We start from the raw sequence: 19,708 nt of genomic DNA, 5'->3' as shown, positions 1-19,708 counted from the left end.
GTTGCTGCAAATATTTGCTTTGAAATCTCAAGTCCTCCCGTCGACACAAAGTCTCTTCACTGTTCCTGCAACCTTGCAAACACTGCACTTCTTCCTTCAAATGCTGCACATCTATTTGACTGTCACATGATGTTGCAATCAGAGGCATATGTGTGCAGTGCAAGGAGACAACAAAAAGTGGAACATTCATTTTCTGTGAAGCGTCTGCCCTCTGCGTAGGTCCCGTACAAGATCTCATAGGGAGTTTGCGTTTTCAAAGGGAAAAAAAACGTTAAAAGGAGTTATGACTCTCATAGCCTCTCAGGTACAAAACATAACTCCTCTGCATAGATAAACCAGAGATGTCTCTGCTCTCCAGAACAAACCACCGAAACCAGACTTTATTGCCAGTGGTTGCCAGATTTCCCTTGGTTGCCCATTTCTTTTCCTCAGATACAAAAGCCTTATTAATTTAGCCGTTTTGCTTCTAAGATATGTTTGTTGGTGATATTAAAAGGATTTGTTTACATAGTCAGGGAACAAGGGGAAGGGAAAATGATTTGTGGCATAGTTTAGCGTCTGGGTAGGCCTAGTAAAAACACCCTAGTCCTTAGAAGTTGTTTCTTCCACCTAGAAAACAAACCTACAAATAAAGAGTTATTGGTCTTAATGCTTTTAAAGGTGCAACAAGCAATTTCACCACACAGTTAAAACTAAAGCAGCCTCTAGACTCTGGAAGAAAAGCAGTCAGGAACAGAAATATTTTCCAAGCTGTTTTAATGCTCTGAAACTCACACATTGAATTAGTATGTGAATAGTTAGAGAACTACTTGGATTTCTTGATTTGTCCATTTATTTATCAGAATGAAAAAACGTATTAAGACCTGTCTCTCCTCCTCTTTCTCCTTGCCTTATGTCCTGTGGTCACCTCTCCTCTCCTCCTCCTCTTTCTCCTTGCCTTCTATCCTGTGGACACCTCTCCTCTCTTCTCACCTCTCCTCCTCCTCTCCTCCTCTTCTGTCCTCCTCCACCTCCTCCTTTCCTATGATATCCCTCCTCTCTCTTTCTCCTCTCTCTTCTTTTACCTATCCTCTCATGTAATCTCTCCATTTCTCTCCTCTTCTCATCCTCCTGTTTCTCCTCCCCTCCCCCACTGTCCCCTCAGATCCCAGCGGGTGATGCCATCATCATGCCAGGAGAGGAGAGCCCCCCTGCATCCGCGCCCATCACCCGGGAGACCAGCATCCTAACACCCGTACCCATCACCCGGGAGACCAGCATCCTAACACCCGTACCCATCACCCTGGAGACCAGCACCCTAACACCCGTGCCCGTCACCCGGGAGACCAGCAGCCCAGGGTCCAGAGACCTGGAGGGGACACTGCCACCCTCCTCCTCCCCCCCTCCGCTCCACCCTGGAAGGCTGGACCTGTACCTGGAGCCCACCAGGGCACTGAGCCAGCCGGACAGCCCAAAGGAGTGGCCCTGGCCTGGGCCCCTGTGCCAGGATGGGTCCCTCTCTCTGGAGGGCCAGTGAGTTTCTCCCGTGTGCCCCTACTCTACTGCATGCATGACATCATCTGTTATTTACCTGTTGAGTCTCCCGCCCAGTGATGTATTAAACTCTATGGACAGGGAGGGCCTCGCAGGTGTTTGTGTGGTTGGCAGTTCCTTAAGTTGGCATTGATATGCACATATTTATAGAGCGCTGCAGGTGAGCACCTGGAATTTCCTGGGTCAAAGTCTGAGGGGTGATATGCTCAGTGCAGAGGAAGTGCATGGACGTCATATTAATGCAAATTAGGGGTTATGGAATGGATGGAAACACAAAGCTCATGTATTCATGAATGTGTTATCTTTCTTTCTCCCATGTCTGTGTTTGGATATTCTAATACATTATGTGTTTTAAGGGTGCAATAAAACAAGGATTTGTTTACTGGTTCAACAAATGAGTTGTAAACCCTTTCTCTTTCTTTCTCTCATACCCTCTCTCCCTCCTTCTCTCTTTCTCTGTCTCTCCCTGGTTAAGGCTAGAGCGGCGCTGGCTGCAGTGGTATGAGTTTATGACCGATCGTTCTCACCTGGAGGACTGGCTCCAAAGGGCCGAACAGACGGCCGCCGCCCCTAACACCTGTCACGTCCCACACGCCGTCGCCAAGGAGGAGCTCAACAAGTTCCAGGTGCGCCAGCAGGAAGTTTGACCACAAGAGTTTTAGACCACAGCATTCATAACTCCAGTTAATACTGTGGATTTGAACCACATGCACCCACCAATTTGCCACAGCCTCTGATTCTTTTCTGTATCCTCTTCTAAATCTCCCCATCTCTCCCTTGTGTTGAGGCACATTTGCATGGAGTAAATGCTATATGTATATGTAACCTACGTTGTGTTGATCCTGCGCGATTCAGCCCTTGCACACGCCCGGACTTGAACCCGCGAACAGCAGCACCTTGGATCGGGAGTGGAGCGTGCTAACAATTGAGCTAAAAGCCCAGGCTACTAGCTCTCATGCCAGCAGCACTCGTGAGGTGTCGGGGAGTGAGGTTTACCAACGCTCCACGCGCACAGCTAAGCTAGCTGGCATCTGTTACATATAGAGCCTTTCAACTGCATAAACAAACATGTAGGTTCCTAAGGTATTTTTCGGTGGCACAGAAAACATTGAGCCAATGGTAACTTGAGGACAAACAAAAATTGGAAAAACAAGTTTTAGAGTCGATATTTTGTAGAGCATTTCACTTATGTCCGATTAATTGTCATTGTAAAGTATCTGTGTTGGTTCCCTACAGGAACAGATTGAAACGGTCTATAGAGCCTTAGCCCAAGCTTCATTTAATTTCAGATTTGGAAAACAACTGCAGTATCCAACAGCAAAATCTCATTATCTTTTATATATGAATAAAAAAATGAATTGGTCATGAAAATCTTCTGTAGATGTTGCCTTCCTGCAAGATAGACATAAATATTTCCGGAGGCCTGTTATTACTCCAAATGCAGTCACTTTATGGGACCACCTCCCTCCCCCTCCTGCTGGGGCTTTTAGTGGACGGTGGTCAGATGCCCCCCATGTGGCAGGACTGACCTCCATGAGCCCTGCCGGCCGCTGATGGGGCACTCTGGCTGCGTGTCAGCTGGGTTCAGTGTCACTCACTGGCACTCTGCTGGACTGCACTGCCCTACGCTACGCCGGGCCGCCATGGCCAGCCAGCGCTGCGTTCTTCTGCACCATTACGTCCTCTCTGTCGCCAGGCTGCTGTGCTCTCCCATCTTCCTCTACATCTCCTCTCCTCCTCTGTGTCCCCCCTCCTCTCCTCCCCCCTCCTCTCCTCCCCCTCCTCTCCTCCTCTCCTCTCCTTCTCTCTGTCTCTTCTTCTCTCCTCTCCCCCCTCTTTTCTCTGTCTCCTCCCCCCTCTTTTCTCTGTCTCCTCTCCCCTCTTCTCTCTGTCCCCCCTCCTCTCCTCTCCTTCTCTCTGTCTATCCTTCTCTTCTCTCCATCCCCTCTCTCCTCCCTCTCCCTCTCCTCCCCCAATTCTCTGCTCTGCACTCCTCTATCCATCCCTCTTCCTCCCTGTCCGTCTTCCTCTCTCAGTCTAACCAACTCTCTCTATCCTTCCCTCCCTCCTCCATTCCTTTGTCCCTGTTCCCTTCTTCTCCGGCCATCCCTCTGGTCTGCACTTCTCTCCTGCTCTCCTTTCTTTCCTGTCGTCTCTTCCTCCCTCTCTCCTCCCCTCCTTTTTCTAAACGTTACCATGTTTATGGCTGTCATGGCACATGCATATTCACCAGGACCTCTTCATTCATCTCTTACCTTTGGTCAGCAGCGTGGGCTAATCACACACTGTATTCTCTCCCTTTATCCACTCTGCCTTTTCTTTCTCTGTTGTTTTCCTCTCCTCTGCTCGGTCTGTCTGGTTGATTGTTTTCTTTTGTTTTTTCTTTTGTTTTTCTTTTTTTTTTGTGGTAATTTCTTTGCATATTTTGTGGGTGTGAGTTTGGGGAGGACGGGGGGGTGGGGGGAGGTTTTATTATGGGTTGGTTTACCTGGTTTCCTTTTGTGACTGTTTGACTGAAGGAACCTTAAAAGTCAAAGTCTCCTCTGCTCGGCGTGTCCTGCAAGCCTGTCCTGCCAGCGCCTCTGCTCTGCTGCATCTCCGCGGGTATGATCGTGTTGGCTGGGCTGCGGTCACACGGGGTCATTTTCCTGGAACTCTGATGAGATGCACTGATAAACGATCTGCATTTACTCTACTTTGGTCACGTTGGATAGAACCTGGCCAAATACAATGAGCCCACTTTTCCTCCACTAACCGTCTGGATAACGTCGTTTCTATCAGACTGCAGCGGGACTCCCACTGGAGAAAAAGGCTTGTCTGTCTGTAGAGGGGAGCTATTTACATGCTCTATTTAGTTGTCCTTTCTTATGTACAGTCCCTTATGGTTGAAACATTCAAGAGAATGCCATGTTGTGAGGGCGCAAAGAACTGAAAAAGTTCCTCAAATATGCTTTGTTGTATGTGTTGATGATGGGCAAACAAGTTCTAATAGGGGATTTTCGAAGACGGTTTTCTCAGTAAATATATAAGTGGAACTGTTCTCAAAGAACTTGTTTTCTTTTCATAGAGTGACCCTGTTTGCCAGTGCCTTAATCCTATGATGTTCTGCTATATTATTGGATAGGATAGGAAAGCATTGGTGTGTCAGATCTAACTCTCTCTCCTCCCCTCTCTCTTTTCTTCTCCTCTCCTCATTACATTTCTTTACCTCTATCTGTCTTTCCTCTCTTCACCTCTTTATTCTGTTCTATTCTTCTCCTCTCTTCTGTCTGTCTTCCCCTCATGTTCCTTCCCTCTCTCTTCCCCTCCTCAATTTCACTCCTCTGGTTCCCCCTCTCCCTCCTTCCTCCTCCTCTTTTCATCCCTCGCTCCTCTACCTCCCCTCATCCTCTTGTCTGCATCTCTCCTCCTCCAGGCCCTGCAGGCTGAGTGTCAGACTCGCGTGGCCCAGCTGGACTCTCTGACCCTGCAGAGTCGCTCCCTGCTGCGCCTCTTTGACGGAGCCATGCGGGCACGGCTGGTTGCCATGACGAAGGACTGCAGCCAGCGCTGGGACCGCCTCACCGAGGCTGTCGAGTGCATTTGCCGACGGCTACGGGTACCACAGTAGCATCAGACAATCCTCCTCTCCACCTCTGTCTGCACATGTTACATGGCCTCTTTCACCCCTTCCTTCCTTCATTCATTCTTTTGTTTCTTTCTTTCATTTCTATAAATTCTTTCATTCACTCCGAGGTTCCAACAGTGTCTGTCCTCTCCTGTCGTCTGTCCACTGCCATCATCCTCTCTGGCTCACAGATGGCAATCTGATTATGAATAACATGCAGTATGTTATATTCTCTCATCACGTGTGAGTGTGGGTGCGTGTGTGTGCGCATAATTCTGTGTATTTTAGTGTTTTCTGTGTGTTTGTTTATGTATGTGTGTGTACGGGATATGTGTGTGTGTGTGCATGTCTGTGTGTGTGTGTGTGTGTGCATGTTTTCTTCGAAACACTGTGTGTGTGTCTTTAAATCCATGTGTGTGTCCATCTGTACTGTGCTCCTCTGCTGTCCAGCACTGCGTGTCCCAGAGGGAGGCGTTTGACCGCCAGCGAGAGGACATGGGCGTTTGGCTGGCAGACATGGACCTGCAGCTGACCGAGGTCGAGCACTGCTCCACCAACACTACCCTCACCAAGATGCACCAGCTCCAGGTATGCGCCACACCGTGCCCGCCTTGTGCCCATCTAGTGCCCGCCTTGTGCCCACCTAGTGCCCGTCTAGTGCCTGCCGGGCCTGCCTAGTGCCCATCTAGTGCCCGTCTAGTGCCCATCTAGTGCCCGCCTAGTGCCTGCCGGGCCTGCCTAGTGCCCATCTAGTGCCCGTCTAGTGCCCATCTAGTGCCCACCTAGTGCCCGTCCAGCGCCTAATCTGGCCTGTCTAGTGCCCGCCTGGCCTACCTAGTGCCCGTCCAGCACCTGTCTGGCCTGCCTAGTGCCCACCTAGTGCCCGTCTAGTGCCATCGTGGATTTCAGCGCACCTGTTTGTCCACTGATGGTCTCACTGGGTTAGTCTACAACTACAGCAACAACTACTTGCATTTGTACAGCGAAAGGCACCCGGCATTTTACAGTGAAGAAGGAACCTCACTAACCACCAGCAATGTGTAGCACCCACCTGGGTGACGCACAACAGCCAGTATGCACCAGAACGCTCACCACACAGCAGCTTGAGGTGGAGAGTCAGGGAACAGGGCCAGTCTGTTTGGTGCCATTACGGATCTCTGTATCCCCGTCTGTCCACTGCCGGCCTCGCTGGCCTTGTCTGACCAGTGGCAGTTTTGCTGTGCTAGTGCTAGTCTCGTGGTGCTGATGATGGAGGGTGGCACTAAGGATGCTCCAGCTCCAGGTACCCGCTGCACTGGCACAGTCTCTGCCTGGTGTCACCATTGCCCGCTGGCAATCTCTCTGTGCTAGAGTGTGCCGCACCAGCCTCTCAGGGCAGTTAATGGGCAGAGTGAGAGCGGCAATAAGCACACCAAGATCTACCAGCTGCACTAGCTGCTGCACTAGCTACACTAACTGGACAGTCTCTCAGGGTGCTAAAGGTTGTTACCCCAGTCTCTTAGGGTGCTAATGGTTGTTACCACAGTCTCTCAGGGTGCTAATGGTTGTTACCCCAGTCTCTTAGGGTGCTAATGGTTGTTACCCCAGTCTCTCTGTGCTAATGGTTGTTACCCCAGCCTCTCTGTGCTAATGGTTGTGCTACCCCAGTCTCTCTCTGTGCTAATGGTTGTGCTACCCCAGTCTCTCTCTGTGCTAATGGTTGCTACCCCAGTCTCTCAGGGTGGTTGGTGGATATAGTGAGAGTGACGCTTGGCAAACTGGCATAAGACATATGGGCAGGGGCATTATGGAGTTCGCTATGCCAGTCTGCCCACTGTCCGTCTCAGTGTGCTGCTCTTAGCAGCTCCAGTGCCAGTCTAAGTGCCAGGATGTGTAATGCCACTCTGACAATGTCCACAAACAACATTGTCATCAACATGCACCAACTGCTGATACACACAAATGAGCAGGGACATTACGGAGTACCCTATGCCAGTCTGTCTCAAGCCCGTCTTGCTGCCAGTCATGCTGCCAGTCTAATCTTTGCAGCCCCAGTGCCAGTCTTTAAAGGAACACGCCAACATTTTGGGAAATGATCTTATTCATCATCTCCCCCAGAGTTGGATAAGATACAAGTGCATTAACTCAGTCTGAAGCACCCGCCGTTAGCATAGCTTAGCATACTACTAGCCTATCTCCCAAAAGTGATAAAAAGAACTCAAACACTGTTCTATTTAGCCTACATTAAGCCCAGGTTGCTTAATGAGAATGTCAACAAACAACATTGTCAGCTCCAGGTACCAGTCGCACTGTGCCAGTCTGACTAGTGCCATTATGGATCTCACTGTGCCAGTCTGACTAGTGCCATTATGGATCTCACTGTGCCAGTCTGACTAGTGCCATTATGGATCTCACTGTGCCAGTCTGACCACAGATGGCCTCACTGTGCTGGTCTGCCTGTGTCATCATTCTTTTGTCTATATGTGTGTCTGTGTCTGTGTCTGTGTGTCTGTGTGTGTGTGTGTGTGTGTGTGTAGAGCTTCCAGGAGGCCGTGGCGGAGAACGCATCGCGCCTAAGTGGACTCCTAGAGTTGGGCGAGGCTCTGATCCAGCGCAGCGAGCCGTGCGACGCCCAGACCATCGAGAGTCAGCTGCAGGAGCTGCTCCTCTACTGCGCACACGTGTTTGAGGGAGTGGGCCGTCTACACACACGCCTGCTCAGTATGAGACTGGTGAGACTACACACACACACACACACACACACACACACACACACATACACATATATACATATATACATACATATATACATACACATACATACATACATACATACATACATACATACATACATACATACATACACACACACACACATACATACATACATACATACATACATACATACATACATACATACATACATACAGTACACACATACACATACATATATACATACATACAGTACATACACACACACACACACATATACATACATACATACATACATACATACATACATACATACATACATACATACATACATACATACATACATACATACATACATACATACATACATACATCATTATTTGTAGTAATGCACACATTAATGTAACACACACACATTGGTTGGACTATCAAACACACTGGTGCAGTGATAAGCACACTTATGTACAGGCCAGTCTACACACAAGCTTATCAGAGCATGGATACAGTACACCCACTGAGGTCAGGCATTTCATCACATGCTCATCTCTCTCTCTCTCTCTCTCTCGCGCGCACTCTCTCTCTCTCTCTCTTTCTCCCCTGTCGCCACTCTATCTATCTATCTATCTATCTATCTATCTATCTATCTATCTATTGCCCTTTCTGTCTCTCTCTCTCTCTCTCTCTCGCTCTCTCTCTCTCTCTTTCTCCCCTGTCGCCACTCTATCTATCTATCTATCTATCTATCTATTGCCCTTTCTCTCTCTCTCTCTCTCTCTCTCTCTCTCTCTCTCTTTCTCTCTTTCTCTCTCTGTCGTGCATACACTCACACATATTAAATAGGAAGGTTAGGTCTGGCATCTTGTACCCACCAGATTGATGCTACTCACCTGTATTGCCAGCGTCGGGTATCACATGTGTTCAGTCTGTTTCCGCACACCGTTTGAACTCAAGACTGCAGACAGTCACACACACTCACTCCTTCTCTCTCTCTCTCTCTCTCACACACACACACACACACACACACACACACACACACGTCTGTCGTGTGACCTGAGTCAGGTAGAGAAGGTTAATAGCTTGTGTTGTTGACTCATCCCCTGAGTGTTCTAGCCTTTCTTCCTGTCTTTGAGCGTGTTTGTAGTTTGTTTGTTTTAAGGATTAATCTAAGCTGTGTGTGAGTGAGAGAGAGAGAGAAACAGAGAGAGAGAGCGAGAGAGAGAGAGAGAAAGACAGAGAGAAAGACGGAGAGAGAGAGAGAGAGGTCAGGTGTTTCTGAGGCTAAGCTTTGTGTGTATGTTTGTGTATACGTCTCCGATGTATGTTAATCCAGTGTGTGGGTGTGTTTGTGTGGATGTGTGTCCTAGGTGTACATGAACCTGAGCTGTGTGTGTGTGTGTGGGTGTGGGTCTGTGTATGAGAGAGATCTATGTGTGAATGTGTTGTGGAAATTTGTGAACCAAAGCTCTGTTTGTGTGTAAGAGAGGGATTCCGATGTTTTGGCATCTAAACTAGATCTGCCTGTTTTTGGTGTTTTTCATTCTGTGGTGTGTGTGTGTTTGTGTGTGTGTGTTTGTGTGTGTGTGTGTGTGTGTGTGTGTGTGTGTGTGTGTGTGTGTGTGTGTGTGTCTGCGGGTGCATGTGGGTGTGGGGTGGGGAAGTGTCTCAGGTGTTTCAAATTCTGTGTACGTGTAGAACTCAGATGTTTGTGACTCAGATGTTTGTGGTGTGTGTGTTTGTGTGCGTGCGTGTGTGTGTGTGTATCAGGTGTTTGAGGAGGACTGGGCTTTGGCTTCACATGTGGACTCCGGGTGCCCATCAGAAACGCCCCCTGATGACGAGGAGCTCTGTGATTGGACGAGCCCCTCCAAGCCCAAGGCCGGCCCGGTCCACTCCTCTCCTGACCACCTCCTGCTGGAGTGGGACCCTTCAGTGGACATTGGCGGCTCCGTATCCCACGACGACGCAGACTCCTGCTACTTCAGCACCATCACAGGTGAGAATACCTGGGTCCCACCCGGCAAACGCAAGTGTCACTGCTACTTCCTAGACATACAAATACATGTGTATATGCATACGCTTAGATCATACATACAGTACATACAGATATACAGACACAGACAAAGACACAGACACAGACACAGACACAGACACAGACACAGACACAGACACAGACACAGACACAGACACAGACACAGACACAGACACAGACACAGACACAGACACAGACACAGACACAGACACAGACACAGACACAGAGACTCTCAGTGTACAGAGTGTATGATCTGTATGATGGTGTTTGTGTCTGGGTGGTGTGGGGTATGGTGCTGTAGCGTGCTACCTGTCCTATCCTGTCCTGTGTCGTCCGTCAGGCGGGACTCTGGTGGAGGAACTTCTGGGCCGAATCACCGCTGGCAGGAGGAAATCTCGCCTGAGCTCCAACGATCCTTGCCAGCATGCAGCACACAAGGTCTCCCTCTCTCTCACTCACTCACACACACACATACACACACACACACACACACACACACACACACAAAGTTCACACAGAAAAAAATTCTAATTGTCTAGCATGTAAAGGAATTACATACAAACAACAGAATGACATACAAGTATACATCTAATATCTCTGCAGTGGTCATACATTTATATTCAGCTACATCCTCAATAAAAATTGGTTTGATTCTTAGTCATGCATGGATTGCACAGTCCATTGTACTTTATAGTGCTTGAAAGAGGCATTTTTATGTGTAGATTAACCTCACAAAGAACCTCAGAATATGAGAAAAAAAAAAGTACAAGACCATTCTAATGTTAAAGAACACTCTGTAGTAATACGATCACACTCTCAAGCAGACGTGTCTAATCTCCATGTAACAATACCTTAGTGAGTTGTGTTGGGTCAAGAGACCACTCCTAACAGGAGGGGACAGAAGAGACTCGCGGACAGATCTTTAGTGTGCTTCTGTACTGCATCGGTAGGGTAAGCTGTGCTGGGACCTGTCAGAGGGATGCAGTGATAATGTATATTGACATAAAATATGTGCATACATTATCTGGCCAGCAACAAATGGGCAATTGAAATGCTAAAAATACTGCATGCTTGAGATTCTCATTTTCAAAATTGAACCTCATACATAAAAGCCTTTTGTTGTGTGTGTGTGTGTGTGTGTGCACGTACGCTCGCCTTTGAGAGTGTTTGTGTGTGTGTTAGACAGAGTATATATGTGTGTGAGAGAGGGGAGAGAAAATGTGTGTGGCTGTGTGTGTGTGTGTTCTTTATTACATGGGAGAATGCACTCCCTTCCACACACATACCCACACACTCACACATATGCATAATTGAACTGAGCCTCTGACTTCTGTGGCTTTGGCTCAAAGCAGTGCATTTGGTGCAGCCTCTCCATAGCAGTGGAACGCATAATGAAGACTCCCTCCACCTCATGGCATCCCCCTGCCCTGAAAAAGGAATGCCATGAGTGGACCCCAGTGTCCAGGTGTGGTGATGTGGAGACCAGGGTCCAGGTGTGGTGATGTAGAGACCAGGGTCCAGGTGTGGTGATGTAGAGACCAGGGTCCAGGTGTGGTGATGTAGAGACCAGGGTCCAGGTGTGGTGATGTGGAGACCAGGGTCCAGGTGTGGTGATGTAGAGACCAGGGTCTAGGTGTGGTGATGTAGAGACCAGGGTCCAGGTGTGGTGATGCGGAGACCAGTGTCCAGGTGTGGTGGAGACCAGTGTCCAGGTGTGGTGATGCGGAGACCAGGGTCCAGGTGTGGTGATGCAGAGACCAGGGTCTAGGTGTGGTGGTGCTTGAGATTTTATTTCCAGAACCCTGATCTGGGGTCAATTTGAGTTCCATGCCGTGAGTTGATCAGGAAGTGAGTGATATAGAAGGGAAGCATCAGAGGACAAACAGAGCAGAAGCAATAGGAAACATTCGCAGAAGAGGAGCACTTAATGAAAGGTGCAGTATTGTGTTGAAGAGAAGCGCTTAACGAAAGGTGCAGTAGTATGTTGTGTATAATGTGTTGTGTGTAGTGTGTTGTGTGTGTGTGTGTGTGTGTGTGTGTGTGTGTAGTGTCAACACTGCTGCTGCTGCCGCATCCTGTTGAAGTACCAGTACTAATGCACACACACCCTAACTCCCACACACACCTACCTCCATACATACACACAGACATCCACACAGAGCCACAGAACACAACTAAAAATGCCATTGACAGGCTCATCCTGTCTCTCCAAAAGAGTGTGTGCGTGTGTGTGTGTGTGTGTGTGCGTGTGGGCATGCATACGTATGCATGTTTGGACAGGATGAGTTGCATTTGCATACCCTCTTCCTACCAGAATTCTACATTCTACGCGATGAATGACTTACGAGTTCTGCTTTTCACAGGAGACTTATCAGACTGACTCGAGCTACTTCCTCCTCACACAGGTGTGTGCGAGCAGAGGTGAGAGCACCGCGCCAGTCCCACGAGCACCTGCGGTTACTCCCTCAGGTGAGCCACCCCACCCCATGACCCACAGGTAACCCATACCTCCATGCAGGGAGGAAGGGTGGATCACCACACCCATTCATTTCAATGGAAGTTGCCCAGCTAGCAAATTCAGCCCAGCAAATATGGAAATGAGTGCTTACCTGTTTCACTCGTTTACTTTAGCGGTGCTCACGTCGAGAAGCCAATCACCTGAACTCCTGCAGGAGCACAGGAACCAATCACCTGAACTCCTGCAAGAGCACAGGAACCAATCACCTGAACTCCTGCAGGAGCACAGGAACCAATAACCACATGGTCTGGTCACGCATGTGCATGATTGTAGCCAGTCCTTCGATTGAATAGTCATTCAGCATTGTGAAATAATCATAGCAATAGAGTAACTGATCCTAACTGGCTTAAGCTGTAACTCTAATGTCAAAATATACTTTTTTATATACTTACTAGTAATATATTAAAGTATAGTGCTGTAGTGCTGTAGTCTCTGCCTGTGCCTTGTTGTGTCGTATTGGAATGCTCCCGTGAGAATGGAGAGCCACTGTCCAGAGGACGTCCTGTGTGCTGCCCACTGGTGACAATGACTGTACTGTATACTGTACACTCTTTTGCACTATATTTATATTTAATCTTAAACCTCAGTCTATACTGATATTGCACAATTCCCCACCCTCTTTCAATTGTATGCAGCGGTTTTCAACCAGTGGTCCACGCCACTACTTGTGGTCCCTGAGGACATTGCTGGTGGTCCCTGACCATAAATTCAGTAATGTAGTTGCAATGTGGGAATCAGTATTTTTATTCAGTGGTGGTCCTGGCATTACGTAATTAGTCAGAATGGTGGTCCCTGGTTCACAATCAGTTGAAAACCCCTGGTATATTGCATCTTGCCTGTGCCTGTTGAGGTGTCCACAACCATGGTAACCTTGACAGGGACAACAAGGAGGTGGACATCCCCAGCCGCACTCCCCCTCCGGACAATTGCATTACCCTATTCTACCCAGTGTTCTATTTATTTGTAAATGTCCATACTGTATTTATTCTTATACATAGCCATATTCTACTGCCCTTCGTTCTATTCTTACTGTTCTGTTTTTATTCTTTTAATGTTTTTATGTTTTTTATTTTTTTATTCTTATATGTTAAACGAGTGTTGTACTTTGAGAGCAAAGATTCAAACAAGGAGTCAAATTCCTTGTTTGTTTACGCAAACCTGGTTAATAAAGCTGATTCTGATCCCGATTCTGATTCTGATTCTGTGTGTGATTGCTCTCCTAGGCCTTAGTGACTGCAGCAGTGGCAGTGATGGTGGCAGAGATGGTGGCAGCATCCACGAGCGGCATGCCCTACGCCACACCTCCACCCCCGCCCCCGCTGGACCCGGGCGCGCTCCAGAGCCGGTGACCTATGACCCGGAGCGCATCAGCGCGTGGCTGGGTCAGACAGGGTGCCACGTTACCAAGGCACCCGAGAGAGGGCCCTTCTCCAAGTCTGTCCAAACGGGGGACATTTTGGAGGTATGCATCATTACTCTGTATGTGTGTGTGTGTGTGTGTGTGTGTGTGTGTGTGTGTGTGTGTGTGTGTGTGTGTGTGTGTGTGTGTGTGTGTGTGTGTGTGTGTGCATGCCTCTACCTCCCCAGCTGTTGTAATCTGCCTGGTAATGTCTATTCTCTGTTCCTTCTTCATTACGCAGTGCAGAGCGTCAGCTGTGTGTTTGATTGGCTCATTTTGCTGTAATGACTCTCTGGATTACACTTTGATCTGATGAGCGAGACGCTTACCGTCACACAGTGGATCATGAAAAAGGAATGAAAGGATCTCAATCCAACATGATTTCTCCCTAGGCACAGGTCATTTTGATGGCACTTCCTGTGTCTGGACAGCATGTCTGGTAGTGTGTGATGTCATGCTGCTGGATTTCCAGGACAAGGCTTTAATCTGCACCCCGGCCTTAACAGCTTGTTTTCGGCATGAATTCTCATCTCAAAACACCATTTTGGCCGCAGCCCAGTGCCAAATCCTTGGCTGCCAGGACAACCAGATGAATAGAAAATTGACAAGGGCTTGACGTGTCAGATTGTCTTATGATATTTTAACATGCTTGACCTTTACCTGACCTTGTCCTTTATCTGTGCTCCATTACCCACAGGGCAATGAGACAATTCAACAGACATCAATCAGCTGCATGCAATTAAAGCCTCACTAAATAGTAGTGATGGGCAAATGAAGCTTTGGTGAACCACTGAACCACAGCAGTGTGAACCTAGCGACACTAGGTGAAAAGCAAAAAGATGGCCGCCACACTGTCATTTTTCAACATAAAAGTCCTTAGTAACAAATATTTTTGGCTACATATACTGGTTTGGGTAAGGACTTTTATGTTGAAAAATCTACATGTGGCAGCCATATTGGATTTTTTCATTAGTGTCGCTAGCTTCACACTGCTGTGGTTTAGTGGTTCACCAAAGCTTCATTTGCCCATCACTACTAAATAGCTCAGACAATGTAATGAAATGTCTTGTCCGTGTTACGGTAGTTACAGCGTAGTAACAGTTTCTGTTTTGAAAAGCCAAGAGGAGCTCTAGTCGTTTTGGCTGACCATTGTAGCGGATGCCTACGTGGTCAGTAATGCATCTCTGAGATGCCACATGCGCTTGGTCATCACCATGCCTCCACAGAATGCAGGCTTTGTGTGGACACTAGTGACCGTCCGTTAAACACGGAAAATTGGCCAAATCACATTACAGCCAAGCGCACGGTGGTTCGTGCAGTCACAGGAATATCGCATTCCAGACAGAAGGTCCTGTCGTATTTGTCCGGCCATACTCAAAAACAAAGTGAAGGAGGTTGTTTGGTTTTTTGTTTGTTTGTTAGTTTGTTAGTTTGTTTGTTTTTGCCTGGACTCACTGGACTCTGGGTGTTGAGTGTAGCACATTAGCTGTGAGCAGCTGTCAAATCAGCGGTTATAAAGACGTGATTTTATATTATTAAAGCGGTGACGTTTTTATTTTTTTTCAGACGGCCACTTTTTCCTGTTCACTGACTCTAATTAAGCTCCCTCACAAGAGTCACTCCGCCTGCGATTAAAAGAGAGAAAAAAGATGAGGTAGAAAATGGATTTAGAGTGAAGGAGAGGAGAGAGAGAGAGTGATAGAGTGAAGAGGGAGGAGAGGGAGGGAAAGATGGAAGAAGGAGAAAAGACTGAATAAGAGGGTAAAGGAGGAAGAGAGGAAGTGAGAGTGAGCAAAAGAGAGGGATGAGGAGGGGAAAGAAGAAGTGATAAAGAGCTTATTGGGAGAGGGGGAGAAAAGAGAGGTTGAATAGAAACATTTAAAACAAGAAGAAGAAGACAGGAGAGAGGAGAGAGGTTTGGAAAAGAAGGAAAAGGAATGCAGAGAGACTGATGTGGAGAAGGGTGACAGAGACGTGAACGCAGGAGAGAAAGAATGGGAGAGAGAGGTCTAGAAAGACAAGAGATACGTACAGAAGAGGAGGAGGCGCAGACAGAGAGAGAGAGAAAAGAGGAGGCGCAGAGAGGGCGAGAGAGAGAGACAGAGAGAGAGAGAGAGAGAGACAATCCCAGGAAAGAGAATAGCTGGGAGATGCTCAACTGATGAGGGGCCTGATTGCTTCGGCAAAGCCTAGAAAAGCTCAGTGCGAACGGGGGGAAAGCAGGCCATTTCCATTTCAAAGAGCCTCTCGCATGTCGCCGTGCCTCGCAGCTAATTGGCAGCTTTACAGGGAGCGCGAAGAGTACAGAGAGAGAGAGAGATAGAGAGAGAGAGAGAGAGAGAGAAAGGAGGAGAGAGGGACGGAGAGTGGAAAGAGAGAGAGAAAGAGAGAGAGAGAGGGAGAGAGATAGCAAAGAGAGAAGGAGAGAGAGCAGAGGGTGAGAGAGAGGGAGAGCGAGGGTGCTAACTGGCTCTTTAATGGTTTCCATAATTGTGGGCAAGAACATAAAAAGGATTGTGTATGTGTGTGTCTATGTGTGTGTGTGTTTGTTTTTGGTGTGTGGGCTGGGGAGGTAGTAGAGTGGGAGGGAGAAAGAGGGAAGACAGAGAGAGAGAGAGAGAGAGTGATGGAGAGGAAAAAAGAAAAATGATAAAATAAAATGAATTGTCAATGATTGACAAGCAGGGGAGACAGAGGCCTAATCACCACTTGGTGTGAGACAGAGGGTAAAAGTGTGTGTGTGTGTGTGTGTGTGTGTGTGTGTGTGTGTGTGTGTGTGTGTGTGTGTGTGTGTGTGTGTGTGTGTGTGTGTGTGTGTGTGTGTGTGTGTGTGTGTGTGTGTGTGTGTGTGTGTGTGTGTGTGTGTGTGTGTGTGTGTGTGTGTGTGTGTGTGTGTGTACGTGCGTGCGTGCATGCATGCATGCACAGCAAAACCTCATTAGTTAATGGAGGACTTGACTTTACAGTTATTCTGTAACACATAGACATACTGTCACATGCAGTTAAGTCTTTCCTGAACCTGTGTGTGTGTGTGTGTGTGTGTGTGTGTGTGTGTGTGTGTGTGTCTGCACGACTGTCCCCCGCACCAGGACCAGGCATGTGCCGCCCTCCACACCCCCATCCAGCCAGCCATGTCACGTGACTCCTCGCTCCACTCTGATTGGACGAGCCCCTCACGTCCCTCCCAGTCACAGGTAGTGTCCTCTGTTGGTCTCCAGATGCACACACACACACACACACACACACACACACACACACACACACACACACACACACACACACTCAGACGGGCTGAATTCTCTCAATGTCACTAGCCCTGGCTGACTGTCTCTCCACTGAAGACTCCTTTACAGATTTATAGCTTTTTTACTTCTCAGAGGCACATGTTGGTGATGGTTGAGCTAATCTCTAGACGGAGGTTAAACCTTAAGGTGAGATTTGCATAATGTTATGTGAAGGTTATGTGAAGGTTATGTGATTGTTCCATGTAAAACACACAGAGGGCATGGTGCAGCAGGTTGGTCTGTATTATTACAAATACATTTGGCTGTGAGACAGGCTGATGTGATCATGACATCATGACTATTCCGATCCCTAAGAATGGGTTGGTGGCCCTGGACAAAGGCAGGAGAATAGATTCGAGGAGTCACATTCCTTCGGTCAGATACCATGTTAAACAAAGTGTGTGTGTGATCAAAAGTGTGACCATGTCACAGTTAATATTCCAAACAGGTCACAGAATTCCTCTCATGGAATGACCTCCTTGATCCTGATCAATCCAGCTTTAAATGTGGCCACTCCAGTGAAACGGCTCTGCTCGGTCCTTGGTACTCATCTTGTTCGACTTATCAGCTGCTTTTAATATAGTCAACAACAACATCCTACTATTCATACTGTAATCAGTTGGCTAAAATCCTATCTTATGGACAGGAGTTTCTTTGTTACAACTGGAAACTGTTCCTCAACTCCAACATCTTTGACCTGTGGAGTTCCCCAGGGCTCAATTTTGGGTCCACTGCTATTCATCCTTTACATGCTCCCACTTGATCAACTCATAAAGAACAACTCAATCTCCTACCATAGTTACGCTGACGACACACACATTTATCTACCTCTAATGCCTAACGACTATAGCCCCATTTAAACTCTGTCACTGCATTGAGGAAACAGATAGATGTCACAGAACTTTCTCCAGCTCAACAAAAATAAAACTGAGGTTGTAGTTTTTGGAAGGGAGGAATGATGTAAAAATTCTGCCTTGCTTGAAAGGAAGGGCTTCATAGTAAAGGATGTGGTAAGAAACGTTGGTGTCCTTATAGATAATGATCTAAAGTATAAGTATATATACTCTTTTGATCCCGTGAGGGAAATTTTGTCTCTGCATTTATCCTAATCTGTGAATTAGTGAAACAGACACAGCACACAGTGTACACACAGTGAGGTGAAGCACACACTAATCCCAGCGCAGTGAGCTGCCTGCATCAACAGCGGCGCTCGGGGAGCAGTGAGGGGTTAGGTGCCTTGCTCAAGGGCACTTCAGCCGTGCCTACTGGTCTGGGTTCGATCCGGCAACCCTCCGGTTACAGGTCCGAAGTGCTAACCAGTAGGCACAAGAAGAACAGATCATATCACCCCAATTTTAAAGTCCTTACACTGGCTCCCAATTAGATATAGAATTGATTTTAAAGCACTTTTGCACTTTTCACTGAAGGGGATGGGCCCAAACTACTTATCGGAACATCACATATTACCAACCGCCACGTATGTCCAACCTCTTACGTCAGGGGTGGGCAACTAATTTCCCCAAAGGGCCACATGACAAACTGGGACTGTTGAGGAGGGCCGGACCCAAAATACCGAACTCATGTCTGAACTCAATTCTGTTCAATTCTATTCTGTTCTTGTATAACATTAAGTAAATCATATGGTTTTGTTTACTAGTCGTAAGAACAGATGAAAAAGTGAGGGAGACAAAGGAAAAACAGCAATATTTAATCTATGTCGAGTATTTAATCCTCATTCTCGAAAATAATTTTTTGACATTGAAATTTTTTTCAGTTTTCAAAAACTGATATAAAAAAGTACTACAATATCTATATAATTAGGCTAGGTCATGAAAATGTGAAGGAGTCAGTATAGGCCTGTGCCACCATTTCATCAACACTCAGCAATATTTCATCATTAAATCATTACCATCATTAAATTAAGCAGACAATAGTAGGCTGTCATTAGTTAATCAACATGCACAAAGAAAACTATTTTAAAAATGTAGGCTATTTTTTTGCTTTAACTTTATGCACATAACTGTGATTAGTCAACTCACTCTGTGTGTTGAGCCGGCTGCTTCAAGCAACCTGTGGGTAGTAGCATCATACTAGTTCGCTATTAACATAAGCTTTGCAAATAAACTGACATATTTTGGTTACAATTACGGGGTTATCCGATTGTAAACTGTCTATCTGCCAGTAACGTTTTTAAATGAACACTTCGTATCGCCAACGAGCAGCAGTAGGAGTTCGTTCTAACAACCTTTGCGGTGGTGAGCGACGCAGACATAAGAGACACAAAACTTTGAAAGGTTTACGCCGACGTAAAAGCAACTGCATTGTGTCGACGCAGAAGCATAAATTGTATTCACCAGCACATCAGTGAGGGTGTTTACGTCGTATGCATCCACGCACAAATGTATGGGCGTACAAATAGCAGTCGCTTTCAAAATAAAAACAACGATATTGATTTGCATGCATTATCTCTATGCTAGGCTCTTGACTATTGTTCTTTCACGGACCTTACGCGGGCCGGTCAGGGAAAGCCCACGGGCCGGATGTTGCCCATGTATGTCTTACGTGTATGTGTCACTTAATATTCATTTCTATACAAACCAAGACGGCAGATTCCTAAAGAAACGCAAGCACCCACTTCATAAATTTA

General features: G+C 47.1%; 1 protein-coding gene across 3 annotated transcripts in view; it reads left to right on the top strand.

The window, feature by feature from the left end:
• LOC143122075 (uncharacterized) overlaps positions 1-19,708 on the top strand; it is a 37,827-nt gene that overhangs the window by 12,919 nt on the left and 5,200 nt on the right. The window contains exons 2-11 of one of the 3 annotated variants that reach the window (XM_076282874.1): positions 1,145-1,512; positions 2,009-2,159; positions 4,949-5,131; positions 5,591-5,728; positions 7,657-7,851; positions 9,596-9,824; positions 10,201-10,298; positions 12,224-12,329; positions 13,602-13,840; positions 16,867-16,971. In XM_076282874.1, coding sequence (XP_076138989.1) covers positions 1,169-1,512; positions 2,009-2,159; positions 4,949-5,131; positions 5,591-5,728; positions 7,657-7,851; positions 9,596-9,824; positions 10,201-10,298; positions 12,224-12,329; positions 13,602-13,840; positions 16,867-16,971 — 1,788 coding nt within the window. In that variant the 5' untranslated portion in view covers positions 1,145-1,168. Of the gene's footprint in view, positions 1-1,144; positions 1,513-2,008; positions 2,160-4,948; positions 5,132-5,590; positions 5,729-7,656; positions 7,852-9,595; positions 9,825-10,161; positions 10,299-12,223; positions 12,330-13,601; positions 13,841-16,866; positions 16,972-19,708 lie in introns of all 3 variants that reach the window. The other 2 variants (XM_076282875.1, XM_076282873.1) reach the window with 2 other exon arrangements.

This window comes from Alosa pseudoharengus, unplaced genomic scaffold, assembly GCF_046254945.1.
Source record: "Alosa pseudoharengus isolate Yale_2024_CS ecotype anadromous, Long Island Sound unplaced genomic scaffold, YU_APseudo_1.1 YU_APseudo_1.1_scf_13, whole genome shotgun sequence".
In the NCBI taxonomy this organism is placed as follows: domain Eukaryota; kingdom Metazoa; phylum Chordata; class Actinopteri; order Clupeiformes; family Clupeidae; genus Alosa; species Alosa pseudoharengus.
Note: the sequence above shows the minus strand (reverse complement) of the source record. Positions and strands in the feature narration are given on the sequence as shown.